At 37.4% G+C, this 14,641-nt stretch overlaps 1 protein-coding gene across 2 annotated transcripts in view; it reads left to right on the top strand.

Moving 5' to 3' along the window:
• Nucleotides 1–14,641, top strand: part of LOC133527480 (DNA-binding protein D-ETS-3) — a 109,871-nt gene that overhangs the window by 13,173 nt on the left and 82,057 nt on the right. The window contains exons 1-2 of one of the 2 annotated variants that reach the window (XM_061864506.1): nt 1,101–2,446; nt 11,867–12,246. In XM_061864506.1, the coding sequence (XP_061720490.1) occupies nt 2,442–2,446; nt 11,867–12,246 (385 nt within the window). In that variant the 5' untranslated portion in view covers nt 1,101–2,441. Of the gene's footprint in view, nt 1–1,100; nt 2,447–11,866; nt 12,247–14,641 lie in introns of those variants that run through there. The other variant, XM_061864514.1, reaches the window with a different exon arrangement.

Genomic DNA, 14,641 nt, shown 5'->3' with positions numbered 1-14,641 from the left:
AGTTTAAAAAAATATAATATATATTTTATCATATAAATCTGAGGATACATAGGAGATAAAAAAAAATTAAGCTTGGATCAGGGTGATCTCAATGAATCATTGTCCGCGAAATTATGGCATACAATATTCTAGTTCAAGCTTTGAGATCATATTATCCAATATATCTGTTTCAAAATACAGAAAATCTGACCTATCATATAATATTATGACGTATTTTTCGATGGAAACCATTGCCTCCTTAATACGCTCCTCGAAACCTACAGTTAGGTCTCAGAAGGATCTGCCAGTATGTAGCGGAAATTGTTTGTAGGGGCATAACGACATTGTGTCGTAATTAGCGCTGAATGGGTTAAACAGGGTAATATTTTTTTAGTACATGGCAGATATTAAGTCAGAAGGAATTGCCATCTACTTAACCATCAGTAAAACAAAAGGAAGGTCAATGTGGTGAAAACCGTATATAAATCGCTTTTAACTCTTGCGTTTGTACACATACTTTTTTTTAATCAATAATTATTATATCTTTACACAGATTGACTACACAGTAAGGTCAAGAAGGCTTTTGTTGTCGGTACTCAGACAACGATGTATATATTTTAAATATATATACTGAAATACCGAGAAAACACACATGCATGACTAAGGAACAAATATTTGTATTCATGGTATTCGTTCATAGGCAGGGTCACTAGGCTAGAATACTCCTCTTTCAGAAGGTCGGTAGGGCAAAATAGTGTCCTTTTTACTGTACCTACGAGAGTTCTTGCCCTATGAAGGTCTTCCCAGCAATACATTGTATATGCCGGTCCTCCCGACATTAACCCGACATAAATCCTGTTAACCTACTTACAACAACCATGAGCTAAAGCGAAAGATTGAGTGAGTCAAGGTCATGCAGAGTAAAATAAAAAAGATTTTTACACTAAACTATACGATATGATAGGTACCATCACGCTCCCTGGTTTTTGAGCCATTTGGGGTCCAAGCTAAATTGTTTTTACAATACGCTATGGAATGTCCAATTAAGCTAGAAATCTAAACAGCTCAAAAATCACGGAGCGTGCCTGTACATGACATACATAATTATGAATACTAGCATAATACATGTGAAGTTATATTTTATGGCTTAATATAAATCACCATCAATCACTTAATTACGATTAAAAATTGGACTCATGGTTCAAAAGTTACAGAGTGGAGGCGACATATTCTTTTTTTTTGCGATTTTTTCCGAAAAATTAACTTTATAAAAAAATGGTTTTCGGCTAAAGACCTATTTGACGATAATGGTGTGGACCAAAAATATTTTGCATGGGAGGTACCACAAGACAACAAAAGATAAGAGGTGCCTCACCTGGCCAAGTACATGCTTGCTCCGGACTAGCCGGCATACCAGGGAACACAATTTGTGAGGAGTGGTACGCTCTGGGACGGGAGGGGATGAATACAATCGACCGGCTATGCAGCCTCAAGCCAATTTTGGAAATGAGGAGAGACAGGGTATACGAAGAGGGTTGAGCGTTGTTGAGGTAATGCTCCTTTTTCTCGCTGATCAATACGTACTCGACGTATTTCTTCTTTTTCTTGAAAGATGACGAAGAAGAGAGGCAGCAGAACGAGTTTTATGAGTGTCGACCACGTATCGGCAGGTGGTGCGTAAGGTGGGCTCCAACAAGGTACCATAAGCTAACATTGGCGCAGAGCAAGACTGGTCGTTGTAGATAGGGCGATATTTTTCCAGAAGAGGTGTTTCTGGCTGATATGGTGGCCACGGAGATAATGTGTCTGCTGATAATAGTTTTGAAGCAGAAATTGTAGTTTTAATGTACACGACGCCGACCTCTATGCGTGATCTCTCCTCACGCTGCAACACCTGTATATAATATACCATTCACAATTTTTCTGATATTTCATTAGAAGTACAAAATGCGCGCATTATAAAAGAGTCAGTTCCCGTACGTGGTCAAATCAAGCATATAAATTGGTTATACGACACATTTCCCTTATGCCGGATGCAATCAATTTGAACGCTCTGGCGCACGGCGCAAGCGCTGGCTACAGTCGACGAAACAACTCTGTCAAATAATCATCTCTACATCCATTTGTACACAAGTATAGAAAAAATGACGATACTATCCCTATCCGTCCGAAAATAACATGTCGTGATAAACGATATCAGGAAAACGAGTGCTAAAGAAAAGTGAAAAACAATCACCTGCGTAGTGCGATACAATGAAACAAGTGCGAATATAACAAAACTTGAAACATCCAAATTGCCTATATTAAAAAGTGTTGCAAGTTATAAATCAGTGATTAAAATTTAATAAAAATAGTTCCCTGTAGTGGTGGGTATCACTAGCATGTGATACCACCTGTTATCATTCACCACGGAAAATAATAAGAACGAGACAAAGCGCCCGAAACGCAAAAGGATATCCGACATGAGGTGAGGCGATTCAAATTTCAGAATAAGCGTCTTTAGGGTTCCGTACCAAAAAATGTTTCATGTGTATTATCTGTACATATAGTTGCATGAAAGAATTGAAAGTTTGTACGGAACCCTCGATGCACGTGTTGAATGAAATCACACTTGGCCGTTTTTTTTTATAAAATCGGATGGATGGAAGGCCGAGGACGGCCCGTCGCGTCAGACGGATAGTAGTTTCCGCCTATTGCTCTCGGTACGAGTATGGTTCGGAAGGTCAATTCATTACTTACCTATGTATTATGTAAAGCAGGTACGTACTTGATGGTAAAAATAATGAAATATATTTATCAAGCGAATTGCTTTAAAAATTTATTGCACAAAATAATAAATAAAGTAAGTAAGTAGTAATCTTATAATATATATTATTTTTTCTTACAAGCCAGCAGTTCGGTTGTTAGTAATTCTACTACGACACGAATATAATATGGTGTGGTGTTAGAACGCCTATATTAATTATAAACTTGTCAAAATATTACGCCTAAAAATTCACGTGAAAAACTTTTGTAACCAAATGTCGGAGGAAAAACCAACCTTGTAACAAAACTTTTGTTTATAAATTCAATAAAAATTCTTATTGAATCGGGTGCTTCAAAAACTTTTTTAGTATAAGTTAAATAGGGATAGTCGATTTCTGTGGAAATTATAAAATAATAGTACATAAAAATACAAGTGAGCAAAGTGTGTCATTATTTACGAGTCCCAGGATGCCTTTTACACGTACATTGAATGAAGTTTTTTAATACATTTGCAAAATAAAAAACACATTAAAACAAATATTGGTTACGTGAGTATTACACTACACACGTTACAGTTACGAATTTTCCCTGCAACTTGAATGATATTGTTAATTCAGTACTATTCACTACTTTCAGCGATGATTTTTATTGCAAAAATTAATCATTTCATACTAAAACACCCTCATAGTTGCAGTTTAAGTTGAATTATTTTAATACATCTAGATTTTAAGTAAAAATACTGAAAATAGCGGGCGCCGGTTTAATTTTTTAATTTTACAGTGTTAGGATTCCGTACCAAAAAGGTACAAAAGGAACCCTTATGTGGGACTCTGTCCGACCTTCCGTCCGTCTGTCTGTCACATCGCTAAATATCTGGAGAACAACTTAAGCTATCGATTTGAAATTTTGAATAGTTATGAACAACGCTAATATTGAAAGTAGATATCATTTTTTTATTAACTATGGAAAATGCCCAATATAAAGAGGAGGCAAAATTTCAAAGTCTAGTGACTGGATCAAGTGGGGTATCATTTGTAAGTCAAATATTACATTTCAAAACAATTTGTTCTTTTTTTTCATAGAGAAAAATAAATATGTATGAAGAAAAACGTGTAAAAAAATCCCCCCCCCCCCCCCATTTTTGAACGCAATAAACGTGCACTGGCGAAATAAAAAATATACAAAATTTTTGGCATTCAAAAACTTTCGTGTGGCCGTATGGATTACAGTCAGGTTTTATTTTAAGAAAGTTGGAAAAGTAATAAATTGATAGTTTAAAAAACACTAAACACGCTTTTCCAGATCGTGTTCAAAGTCCATTACGTGACCTTCCTCACAAGTGCAAACACGACTATGATACGATATTCCATCATGGAATGCCAGTGCCTATCTTCCGGCTTCATCGTCAGACCTTGAAACCTAATCGTGGTCAAAGTTCATTACAAGACTTTTCTAACAAATCCAAACACTGCTATGATACGATGTTCCATCATGAAGTTCCAGTTCATATCTTCCGGCTCCATCATCAGATCAGTTCGACAGTACCATATTATTGTATTGTCATCAGAACTACATACAGCTGCCAATTCATGACGCTACGATCTTTGGAAGATGGTTAAATTAGTTACCTTAGATTCCATTACATAGTTACATACAGGTCGACCTAATAAAAGCGTGTTAAAAAGCATTAGTTCTCAAAAAACAACTTTGCGAACGCTAAACAGCTACGTAAAGTGGCACTATTTGAGCAACTGTATACAAACGGAATTTAAAGCCTAATTTTCGTACTTTATTTCCTTAATCAGCGCCATGATGAATTAAAGCCTTATTCTACTTAGAGTCAATCCAAGCTAAGCAGCGATTTTCATAGCCCAACCTGTGCAAGTGTTAAGTAAACGTCACAATGTCATAGAAGTTTGACGTTTAAAATAACACTTGCACAGTTTGGGCTGTCAAAATCGCTGCCAACTTATCTTGGTCTAACTCTATTAAAATTTGTATGATGATATTCCTGTGTACCTAATGTTTTGACGGTAGTCACATTAAACTAATAGATAGGTAGGATAGGTTCGTTCGTTCGTTGCTTCAGATTCCCTAAGGGCAAAATGTCAAGAAATAGGAGCCTCGCCTAGCTACTTAGGAATTTTATAATCTGGTGGCAATTACGATCGACTGCCGACATATATAAATTGTTATCTTTTGTAACGTACACAGAAAAGATGCCAATTTTCCCGTTTTTGTCCGGGGTATCAGAATTAAAGGGCATTGATAGTGATTACAGAAATGAAAACTATTAAACTTAATAATACGAGTAAATGTAATTATTGTGAAATAATAAAGGATATGGAAATAAAGTTACTTGTAAAGCCTTAACGCAGTTGGGTTTTTCTGTTATTACTGCAACTAGTAAATAAAAAAAACCCCACTGCAACGTAAACCTTGACGTTTAAATGAATCGCAAAAATTTCTTTCCTTGAAATCCTAAGATTTTATTTGACATTTTAGTATAGGTTTTTGATGGAATGAGGGCGGAATATTTAAATAAATCTTAATTTTTAGGAGGGAGCTAGTCAAAAAGTGATAATAATGATCTTATGTAATAAATTAGTAACCCCTAAATCATAAACGAAATAATATCATGTTAGACATTGTAGTTTCATGATTTGCATGAGAGCTACTTATCAAAGTGACAAGATAATAACAAGACAAGTTTAAACTATTCAGTTATAGTAATAACCTTAGAAGCCATTGGTAGTTTTACCTTTGTTTTATCGCAAATTAATAAAATTGTTGCCTTTATTTCCGACGTATCGAAGCTAGTTACGCCGACGACTCAATAAAATTGTTTTACATGCCCGCGGTATTTCCGGACCGATATGACCTTCAAACCTTCAAGAAAAGAGCGTACTCCCATCTTAAGAGGAATTCCTAGTTGCGATTTTTCCATACAAACGCTCTCGACTGATTCCTCCCTGGATTTTTAACCTAGAGCAGTGATTTTTTCAAATAAGATCAATATCATCAATATCTGTGCCGCTATGTTTTGCTTTTTTGGATTATTTTATTTTGAAGAAAGATACAGCGCCTCGAAAATCGCAAAAACGGCTCAATTGAATTGGCTGTAAAAAAAGGCACAGTTTACAAATATGACAAAAAATATCCAAAAAATCAAAACATAGCGGCATAGATTATTTCTTCCTCTTGCAGTTTCCAAAATTTCATAAAAATTGATTGCGTTTTGGAGGAGGAAACAGTCGAGAGCGAAACCTCGATTTTTGAGTTTTTTGCATGTGAATTTCAGTCCGGGCTGCAGTTGTCCTTATCGCACGAATTGGAGGCGGAGACAGTTTCTAAATATACGTACACAGAAGAAATAGTGATGGGCATAACATCCTTATTAGGGATTGCAGAACCGGTACTGTTTTAAAGAACCAGGATTTACCGGTACTTTCGTAACCGGTCTAATTATTTCATTACTTTAAATAAAACGACAGCATTTTGCGATTTGACCACTTTTCGTATTATAATTTAATAATCACATGTTCTTTACGTTATGTTTACGACATGCGTATCTGCCGGATCGTCTAATGAGAACTGTTGTTGTGCCCATTATCAAGAACAGAACGGGCGACGTGTCTGATATCACTAACTATAGGCCTATATCACTAGCTACTGTAACCTCAAAGGTGTTCGATAGCCTACTTAATGAACAGCTCAAAAAACACATTAAGCTGCATGACGCACAATTTGGATTTAGAGCTGGTTTGTCCACTGAGACGGCAATTGTGTGTCTTAAGCGGGCTATCGGATACTACAAGGACAGGAAAACACCGGTCTATGCCTGCTTCCTGGACTTGTCTAAGGCTTTTGACCTGGTTGCTTACCGCCTATTGTGGGAAAAGCTAAGCAGTACTACCGTGCCAGCTGAATGTATTACCCTTTTAAAATATTGGTATGGCAACCAGGTCAATCAGGTGAGATGGTTGAATACAATGTCCGACGAATATAGGCTTGAGTGTGGTGTCAGGCAAGGGGGGTTGTCGTCGCCTATTCTGTTCAACCTTTATGTAAACCAGTTGATCGAGGAACTCAGCAGCATGCATGTAGGATGTCATATTGACGGTGTCAGTATCAATAATATTAGCTATGCTGATGACATGGTGCTGCTGGGACCCTCCATCAACGCAATTAGGCAACTGGTTAACAAATGTGAGAATTATGCCGAACAACATGGCTTGAGGTACAACTCTAAAAAGAGTGAAGTTATGATATTTAAATCGAATAAATATAACCCGACAGTTGTGCCTCCGGTAATGTTGGGCGGCGTTCCACTAAAGGTAGCGGACCAATTTAAATATCTAGGGCACATAGTCACGCCGGACTTGCGAGACGATGCGGATATAGAGAGGGAGAGGAGGGCCTTGTCTGTGCGAGGTAACATGATTGCCCGCAGGTTCGCTCGGTGTACGAAGGAAGTAAAAATCACATTATTTAAGGCTTATTGCCAAACCTTCTACACCAGCAGCCTGTGGGTGAGTCATACGCAGCGCACATACAATACGCTCAGGGTTCTATATAATAACATATTCAGGATGCTGATGAAGCTGCCGCGACGTTCCAGTGCGTCGGCTATGTTCGCAGAGGCGCGCACTGATGGCTTTCACGCCGTCAGAAGGAAGAGAGTAGCGTCACTGCTGAACAGAGTACGCGGCAGCTCCAACACCATCCTGAGCATGTTCGCTGAGCGCTTGAACTGCCCCATGACAAAACACTGGGTAGAAATCATCACTGGCCAAACAAAGTGATGATTTCTACCTAGTGCCGCTAATAATTAATTAATTTAATTTATTTTTGTAATCATTTATTATGTTTGTAGCTGCTAAATTTGTTATTTAATCTATTTTTAGTATTTTTTGTAATGTGTCTTATGGGTGCCTGATATACCTGAAATAAATTATTTTTATTTTATTTTATTTTATTTATTTATTATTACTACGTATAATCAATCAATAAACAAGGTAATTTTTTTAAGAAATATACTTAGTATTTTACATTGCTCACACTTGTGCGTCACAAGTAAAAGATAACTACTTTGATGTTTGCCACTAGATGGCAAATTTAATGCAATTACATTGACGAGGGGATTTATATACTTATAAGCAGGGATCGGAAACCGGTATTTTTTGTATGGGAACGAAACGGTTCGGATTTTTTCGTTCTTTGTTAATTATTTCATTCCTAATCGGGCAATCTAATAATACGAAGTCGTTATCTAAAAACACAACTGAGTCCTACATTTTGAGTATAAAATAAACCGAAATATATGGTTATTTCGATGTTTTTGCAAAAAACCGGTTCCGATCCCTGCTTATAAGTATCGCAGTCGTATTGTATAATCCGCCGTATTACATTACGGCTAGCCGATATCAAAATAAGGGCCATTTTGAAATGCGGCGGTTCAACGATTAAGGTATGTTGGGTAAATACCGGATGCGGGTGAAGAACGTAGGACATTCATTTTTCCCTAATTTGGCATTATTTTTTAATGGTGGCAACATTGCGCCTCGACTGCCAGTGTCCCCGCGTTGCTCAGGGAGTTTGTGCTATGCGCAATCACAGAGAGCAAGGTAAATTTCGCGAATTTGAATTCGCCCTGTAATTTATTTTGCGTATTGTGATGAAACTGTGTTTGTTTTTGTAATTGTGTTAACAGGCCTAGCACTGCTGTAGACCGATATCCGATCGTGACCCATCCAGGTAAAGATCGGAAAGAAACAATCCCATCTTTACCTATTTAAAACAGCAGTGATTGTCAAACTTTAAATTTTCTTCAATTTACCTACTGACCTACTTAATTATCACATTTATTGTTTTCTTGATCACACTTTCGTACCATTATTTTTATCCAGTACCATCCAGTTGTATGTGTACCTATGTACACTTACTTATTGACAATGTAATTTTTTTAATTTCCGCAACCCAAAGGTTGCCTGGAAGAAATCGCTTTTTAGCGATAAGACCGCATGTTGTTTACCTGTGCTTATGTTTCTGTTTTCTTTTGTATTGTTTTCCTTTATTGAGGTGTGTAATAAAGAGTATTTATATTGTATAGGGATGATGATACATGTTAAATTTTATAACAAAATCGAGTAAAATAGATAGCAAATGAGCAATTTTTCGCAATAAAGTACCTACACATACGGATGCATATGTAGATGTGCACGCATACATACATTGCTAGTTTCGGATACAAAATAGAGATAGGGCTTCGAAATTAGTTTCCTTAAAATGCTTCAAGAGGGCTCTCTTTTCCTATATATTTACTTTACTCTTTACATACGATCCTTACATTTTATCAAAAAAAAAAGATTATATATCAACCATATATTATATACATAATTGCAAAATTAAACCAATAAAATCGCAATTTTACTTATTTTCCATACTTCAAGATGGGTTCGCAGTGACCTTGACCTTTTTAAATAACTACTTAGTCTTTTTGATTTTTAAGTTTGATTCTTATTTTTTTGGCGACCTTCATTAAAAATGATTGGGCACGATTATTTTTTATTTTGATTTTTGTCCCTCCTACTTAAGTACTTAATATATTGCAGTACATTCCTTTCAATAAACAATACATTTACACTTTTACTAAACCTGTACAATTCACGAGATCTTAAATTGTCAAAACTTCGAAACCTATCAATTATTTTAGTGGTTTTTCTTATTTTATTACTTCGTGTAAACCTTACAATAAGAGGTTTCTGAGCACATTGTTTACTTATCAAATTACCTTATGAGTTATGACATAGGTATCAATGTTTGAGAGCCACAATTTTCCCATTTTTTGTATCAGGGTTAAGATCGGATACAAAAATACGAAGAAAAACACTTTCGTTGACAACTTTTAAGTTTGTAATTATTGGTGGCTGTAATGTAATTTATATACAATGGATAAGGGTAGACACCGGACCTATTTCTTTGTGATACCTTATTCTCTTTCCATTAGAAGCAACTTTTTTTCACCATTCGATGTTCTCCCTTGATGGCAAAACACTCGTTACCCTAACCGTTCTATATTGAAGATTACCAAAATTCAGGCCGAATCTACGGTTATTATTTAACGATTCGCTCCGTACTTCAAGAATCTGTCACGTGCTGAGATCTCGAAAAAACATTTTTTCACGAGTTCTCTCAATTGGTCCCAAAATTGTCCGGCATTACCCAGATTGTCATTGTCATCAAGTTTAGCCCCATCGTACTACAAGTTAAATAGATTGTAGTTTAAACATATATTTATACCTACTTACAAAATTTCACAAGACACCATGATCACTCCCAACTTACTGATACGGATAGGTACAGTCAAGTGTAAAAATATGGGTGTACACATCTTACTCAAAAATATGTCCCGTTGCATCTTATTCCAGTGTAATAAGAGCGTAGTACCATATTTATGAGACGATTCTTTCGATACATATTTTTGCACTTGACTGTACGACGACGACCGAAGCATCATCATTCTTTTTTTTCTCTTACCTATATAGTAATTAATAGATACAGTATAATATAAAAATGAAAAACAATATTATGTGATAACAACAAAAACATCTTGCGTCGGTCGGGCAGCGCAGGATAAATTCCGTCCGGCTCGCGGGCGATGTCGACGGTACGGCGCGGCGCGCAATGAGCGAGCGTTCGAGTCTCGCGTCTGTGTGCGCGCACTCACACTTAGATAGCTCCCGCTCCCGCCCACCGCAGCGCGACAGAAACAGCTTCAAAAATTCGAGATTTGAAAAGTTGCTCAGCTAGGAATTGCTCTTAAAGACCGGCAACGCGCTTACAACCCCTTGGTATTGCAGGTGTCCATGGGCGGCGGTAATTGCTTACCATCAGGTGATCCGACTGCTCATTTGCCTCCTATATCATAAAAAAGATGTGTCCAAAACAAGAAAGTATTAAATGTTGTGTTACTTATGTTATTCGTTTTTTATATAAAAAGTTAGGACATCTTTCTTCTTCTCGATATCATCATCGTAATTTAAGAGCATGGTTATTGTCGGTGGAGTAGTCACCAGTTTTTACGGTACTTACTCTGCCAATTTCCTTAGGTACCTACTATCTGAACATAAGTATATAATAAACACCGCGAATAGATAATTTAGAACTAAATTTTATTTTAATATAAAAGATGAAATAACTAAGCAAAACCAAAGACTCCAAATTGATAATAAGAGGATGGCACCATACAGTGCCATCTAATGTACTTCAGCTGCCAAAGAATGCAACTTCTACCATAAAAAAGCCTTGAAATTTATTAGTATCCCTACTAATATAATATAATATTATAAATGCGAAAATAACTCTATCTGTCTGTCACCCTTTCACGTTTAGGTCCTACGCTAGCTGACGCGGACGCCCGCCGCGTGCGCACGCACGCGGGTGCTATTTGTAGGTGAAATCCGCCGCACGCGTCCGCTTCAGTTAGCGTCGCTCATACTATTTTTCGTTAATCCGCTCGTCCGCTCCGTGCACCCGCGCCAGCTAGCGTAGGCCCTTAAACCACTGAACCGATTAGATGAAATTTGGTATATACCTATATAGTTTGAAGCCCGGGGAAGGACATGGCATACGGCCCGATTCGAAGAATGAGATACGATAACGATAAGTTCAGGTTTAGATAAGTTCTTATTTAGATATCGTTTGTACATCGTATAATTGACAGAAGCAGCTCGATTCGGGCAACCAATGTCACTTTGACGTCAGAAATATCGTAGATAGATCTTATTGGGATCACAGCGGAATCGAAATAAACATCAATTTTGACAAGTCGTTTAGCTATCGATCGTTTAATGATCTTTCCACGATCTTAAACGTGTCTTAGTCATACTTTGAATCGGACCAATAGTTTATATCAATCATTATCATCATTCGACGCAGACAAAGTCACAAACAGAAGATCGTTATGATATGCATAAGTACTTAGTGTGATGGGTACCGCTATATATAGCGACGACAGCTAATTCGCAAGACCAAAGTGATCCCATAAGTGTTCCGTAAATAAAGTTTTGAACGGAACACTAAATTTAATAGACTTACCTCAAGCTTTATTACGCCTATTCATATCAGTTATTCTCCACAGGGTGGACTTCCGCGGACTGAAGTGCGCCACAGCCACGGCACTCAGAGCAGGAATCAAAGCTGCAATGTACGAAAGCAGTTGTTCTTACGCCGGGGCCTTGGAACTAAAACGTAGTGCACTTAAAGAGGAACCCTGGCCAACCACAGAATGGCCCCCATACCGGCTTCACCAATCAACTTTCGAGCAGCTGAAACAGAGCGTCGAAAAGGCCAAAGCGGCTCTTCAAGACCGCTCCGGACTGCTGGGCACGGCGACGGCGTTCGGTGACTTCTACGGTGGGCAGCTGGGCCAAGACGCCACCAGCACCGCCCTTGGCTTCGGCAGGACCTCGCGGACAGAGGACTCTATGCTAGGCGCTATAGATAAAAGCAAAGCTCTAGGTAAACATCCTTCTAACTACATGCATGGTGCTAAAATGCGTTACCTATTGTCAAGTAATCTACTACAAGTAATTAACATTTTACATTTTAACATTACATTTTAATATTTTACATGAAAATGTTTTTGATGGGATTTCCCTTCTTTTTGTAAGTTACATATCAATCTTCCATCCCCTAATTTTAGGGGTGGGGGGTGATTTGCTGTTAAAAATCCTGAAATACGTATCTGAAGTTTCAAGTTTTTGAATTATTTTGTTGTTTGTGTACGAATAGGAAGCACCCTAAGGGTTTTGATGATCATCAGTGAGTGAGTGAGTGAGTGAGTCAGTGACCTAATCGGGGTTTTATAGATATGAATAAAATGTAAAGTATGAGAGTTATGCAATTGAATTTTTATGCTTAATAAGTCCACTATTGACATTATAGCTAGCCCGAGAATTTTGTTAATCTGGTATAATCCAAACCCAAGTTATGAGGGTTCAAAAAACGACGAAGCGCTTCGAGAAAAGGGAGGTAGTGCCCTTGGGCATCGCTTTGCTCGTCTTGACGAGATAAGTTGTAGGTAGTTACAATGGGACTATCTCGGTAAACATCTGATATCTACTATAGGAAAGTTGGTAATGGAATAACAACTATTCAAAGTTACGAATATAATATGCCACAACACACAATACACTACTTGAATACATTTTTCATGTCATTATTGTAGATTTGCGCCAAAGTTAGGTATACGAGTAATCGTACAATTTTAGAAAGATAAAATGGGAAACCTTGCTTTAAGTGTCATCTTAAATTTTATACCGCCAATCTTTCAGCTCGGATATCTCCATCTTTAAAGTCCTCCGTTGCCTTTACAAATAGAATTTCATACAGCGAACGGCATTCATGAAGCGTAATATCGATTGCTTCACGTGCGAATATGACGAAGTTTTTACTGGAATTACGACCGTAGTACCCGCACGTACAGAGTCTATTTTAGGCTACCGTCAGAAGAAAGTTGAAACCCTTTCAGATTAAGCGTTCTGATGCTGCGTAGGTATAGAGACGGAAGGCAAGGTGGGGAGCAAGCATCTTCTACATAGATAACAATCGCTCTCAAGGGAGCGAAACGGGGCGTGCGGGATACTTTACCCCGCCGTTGCCGGGGCAACGCGCCCGCCCACTAACCGCCCTAGAGATCATCGCATCGGCACACAGCCTTAATAAATACTACTTGTGACGCAAAAATAAAATTTTATTATCTCCGCCGAGTTCATTATTTCAAAACTTAGCCGAGGGTAAGCGGGCCGGTTCCCGGGCTTTAACGAGGCACAAGTTGGAAGAGACAATTTTCAATTGTAGGTTGGAACGAATTCATTTCGTAGCATTGCAACTTAACTGAGCAACGCTGTTTGAATTAAATTTAAACTGGGCCTAGGTATGAGTACCTACTATATTAATTATAAATTTGTCAAAAGTAAACTGAGTGGCTCAGTCGATGGGTGTTTGTTTTCATTACTTTCGCAGTAGGTATATTACGAGTATGTACCTATAGTTAGTTTCGCCTGGTTGGATTACGTGTCAAACACTGAAATAAATCTCTAATTAACTACTTTACTTTGTATTATATTACCTATAGTTATTTGAATATTAAATACAAGAAGAATACCCAATATCAAAAGGATAATAATACAGTTTCTAAATGAAAGATTAGTCGGCATCAGATGGATCCTGACTATGTCTGTTCTGATCCTGGCTTCAGTACTCGATAGAACATCTGCTGCGGCCGTCTCGCCGGAGCTACCGCTTCAAAATAATGAAATATTGTTATTTACTTTGCATTTACATTTTTATGAATATTCAGCGACGAGAATGTTAGTTCTTTTTCGAGATCTGTTCTTTTGTCCGCCAACTTATTTGTGCAACCTCGGCGATACTTTTAAACAAAAGGCTGTTGCTTTTGAATATGCCTTTTCTTTTTTATCGACATTGTGCTTGTTAAAAATGATTCTATGTTCCGTTATTTATATTTAACAAGATAGAAACTAGATATACGTGTATTTGTTATTTAAGTTCAATTTGTCTTTGGGCCTTATAGTTATGTCGAATGCAATTGTATAGTTATAGAAAACGTCAATCGAAACGTGAGTACTTAATGTTTAAATTGTTTAATCAATATCACGAATAAGGATTTTTCTTTGACTACGGAAGTCCCGTAACATTTTAAAACCAGCAACCTTGGAGCTTTTTGGAGTTACTCGAGCGTGTCAGATTAACATACGAGTGTCTAAATCTGACGGCTAATATGTGAAAATCAGGTTTCGAAATAATATCCGTCAGATTAAGGAAATGCGCACAATTGTAGCATTAACTTAGATCTAAATTACCAAATCCACAATCTGCCTGACAGTTTTTT

This window comes from Cydia pomonella, chromosome 1 (assembly GCF_033807575.1).
Source record: "Cydia pomonella isolate Wapato2018A chromosome 1, ilCydPomo1, whole genome shotgun sequence".
Taxonomy (NCBI): Eukaryota; Metazoa; Arthropoda; class Insecta; order Lepidoptera; family Tortricidae; genus Cydia; species Cydia pomonella.
Note: the sequence above shows the minus strand (reverse complement) of the source record. Positions and strands in the feature narration are given on the sequence as shown.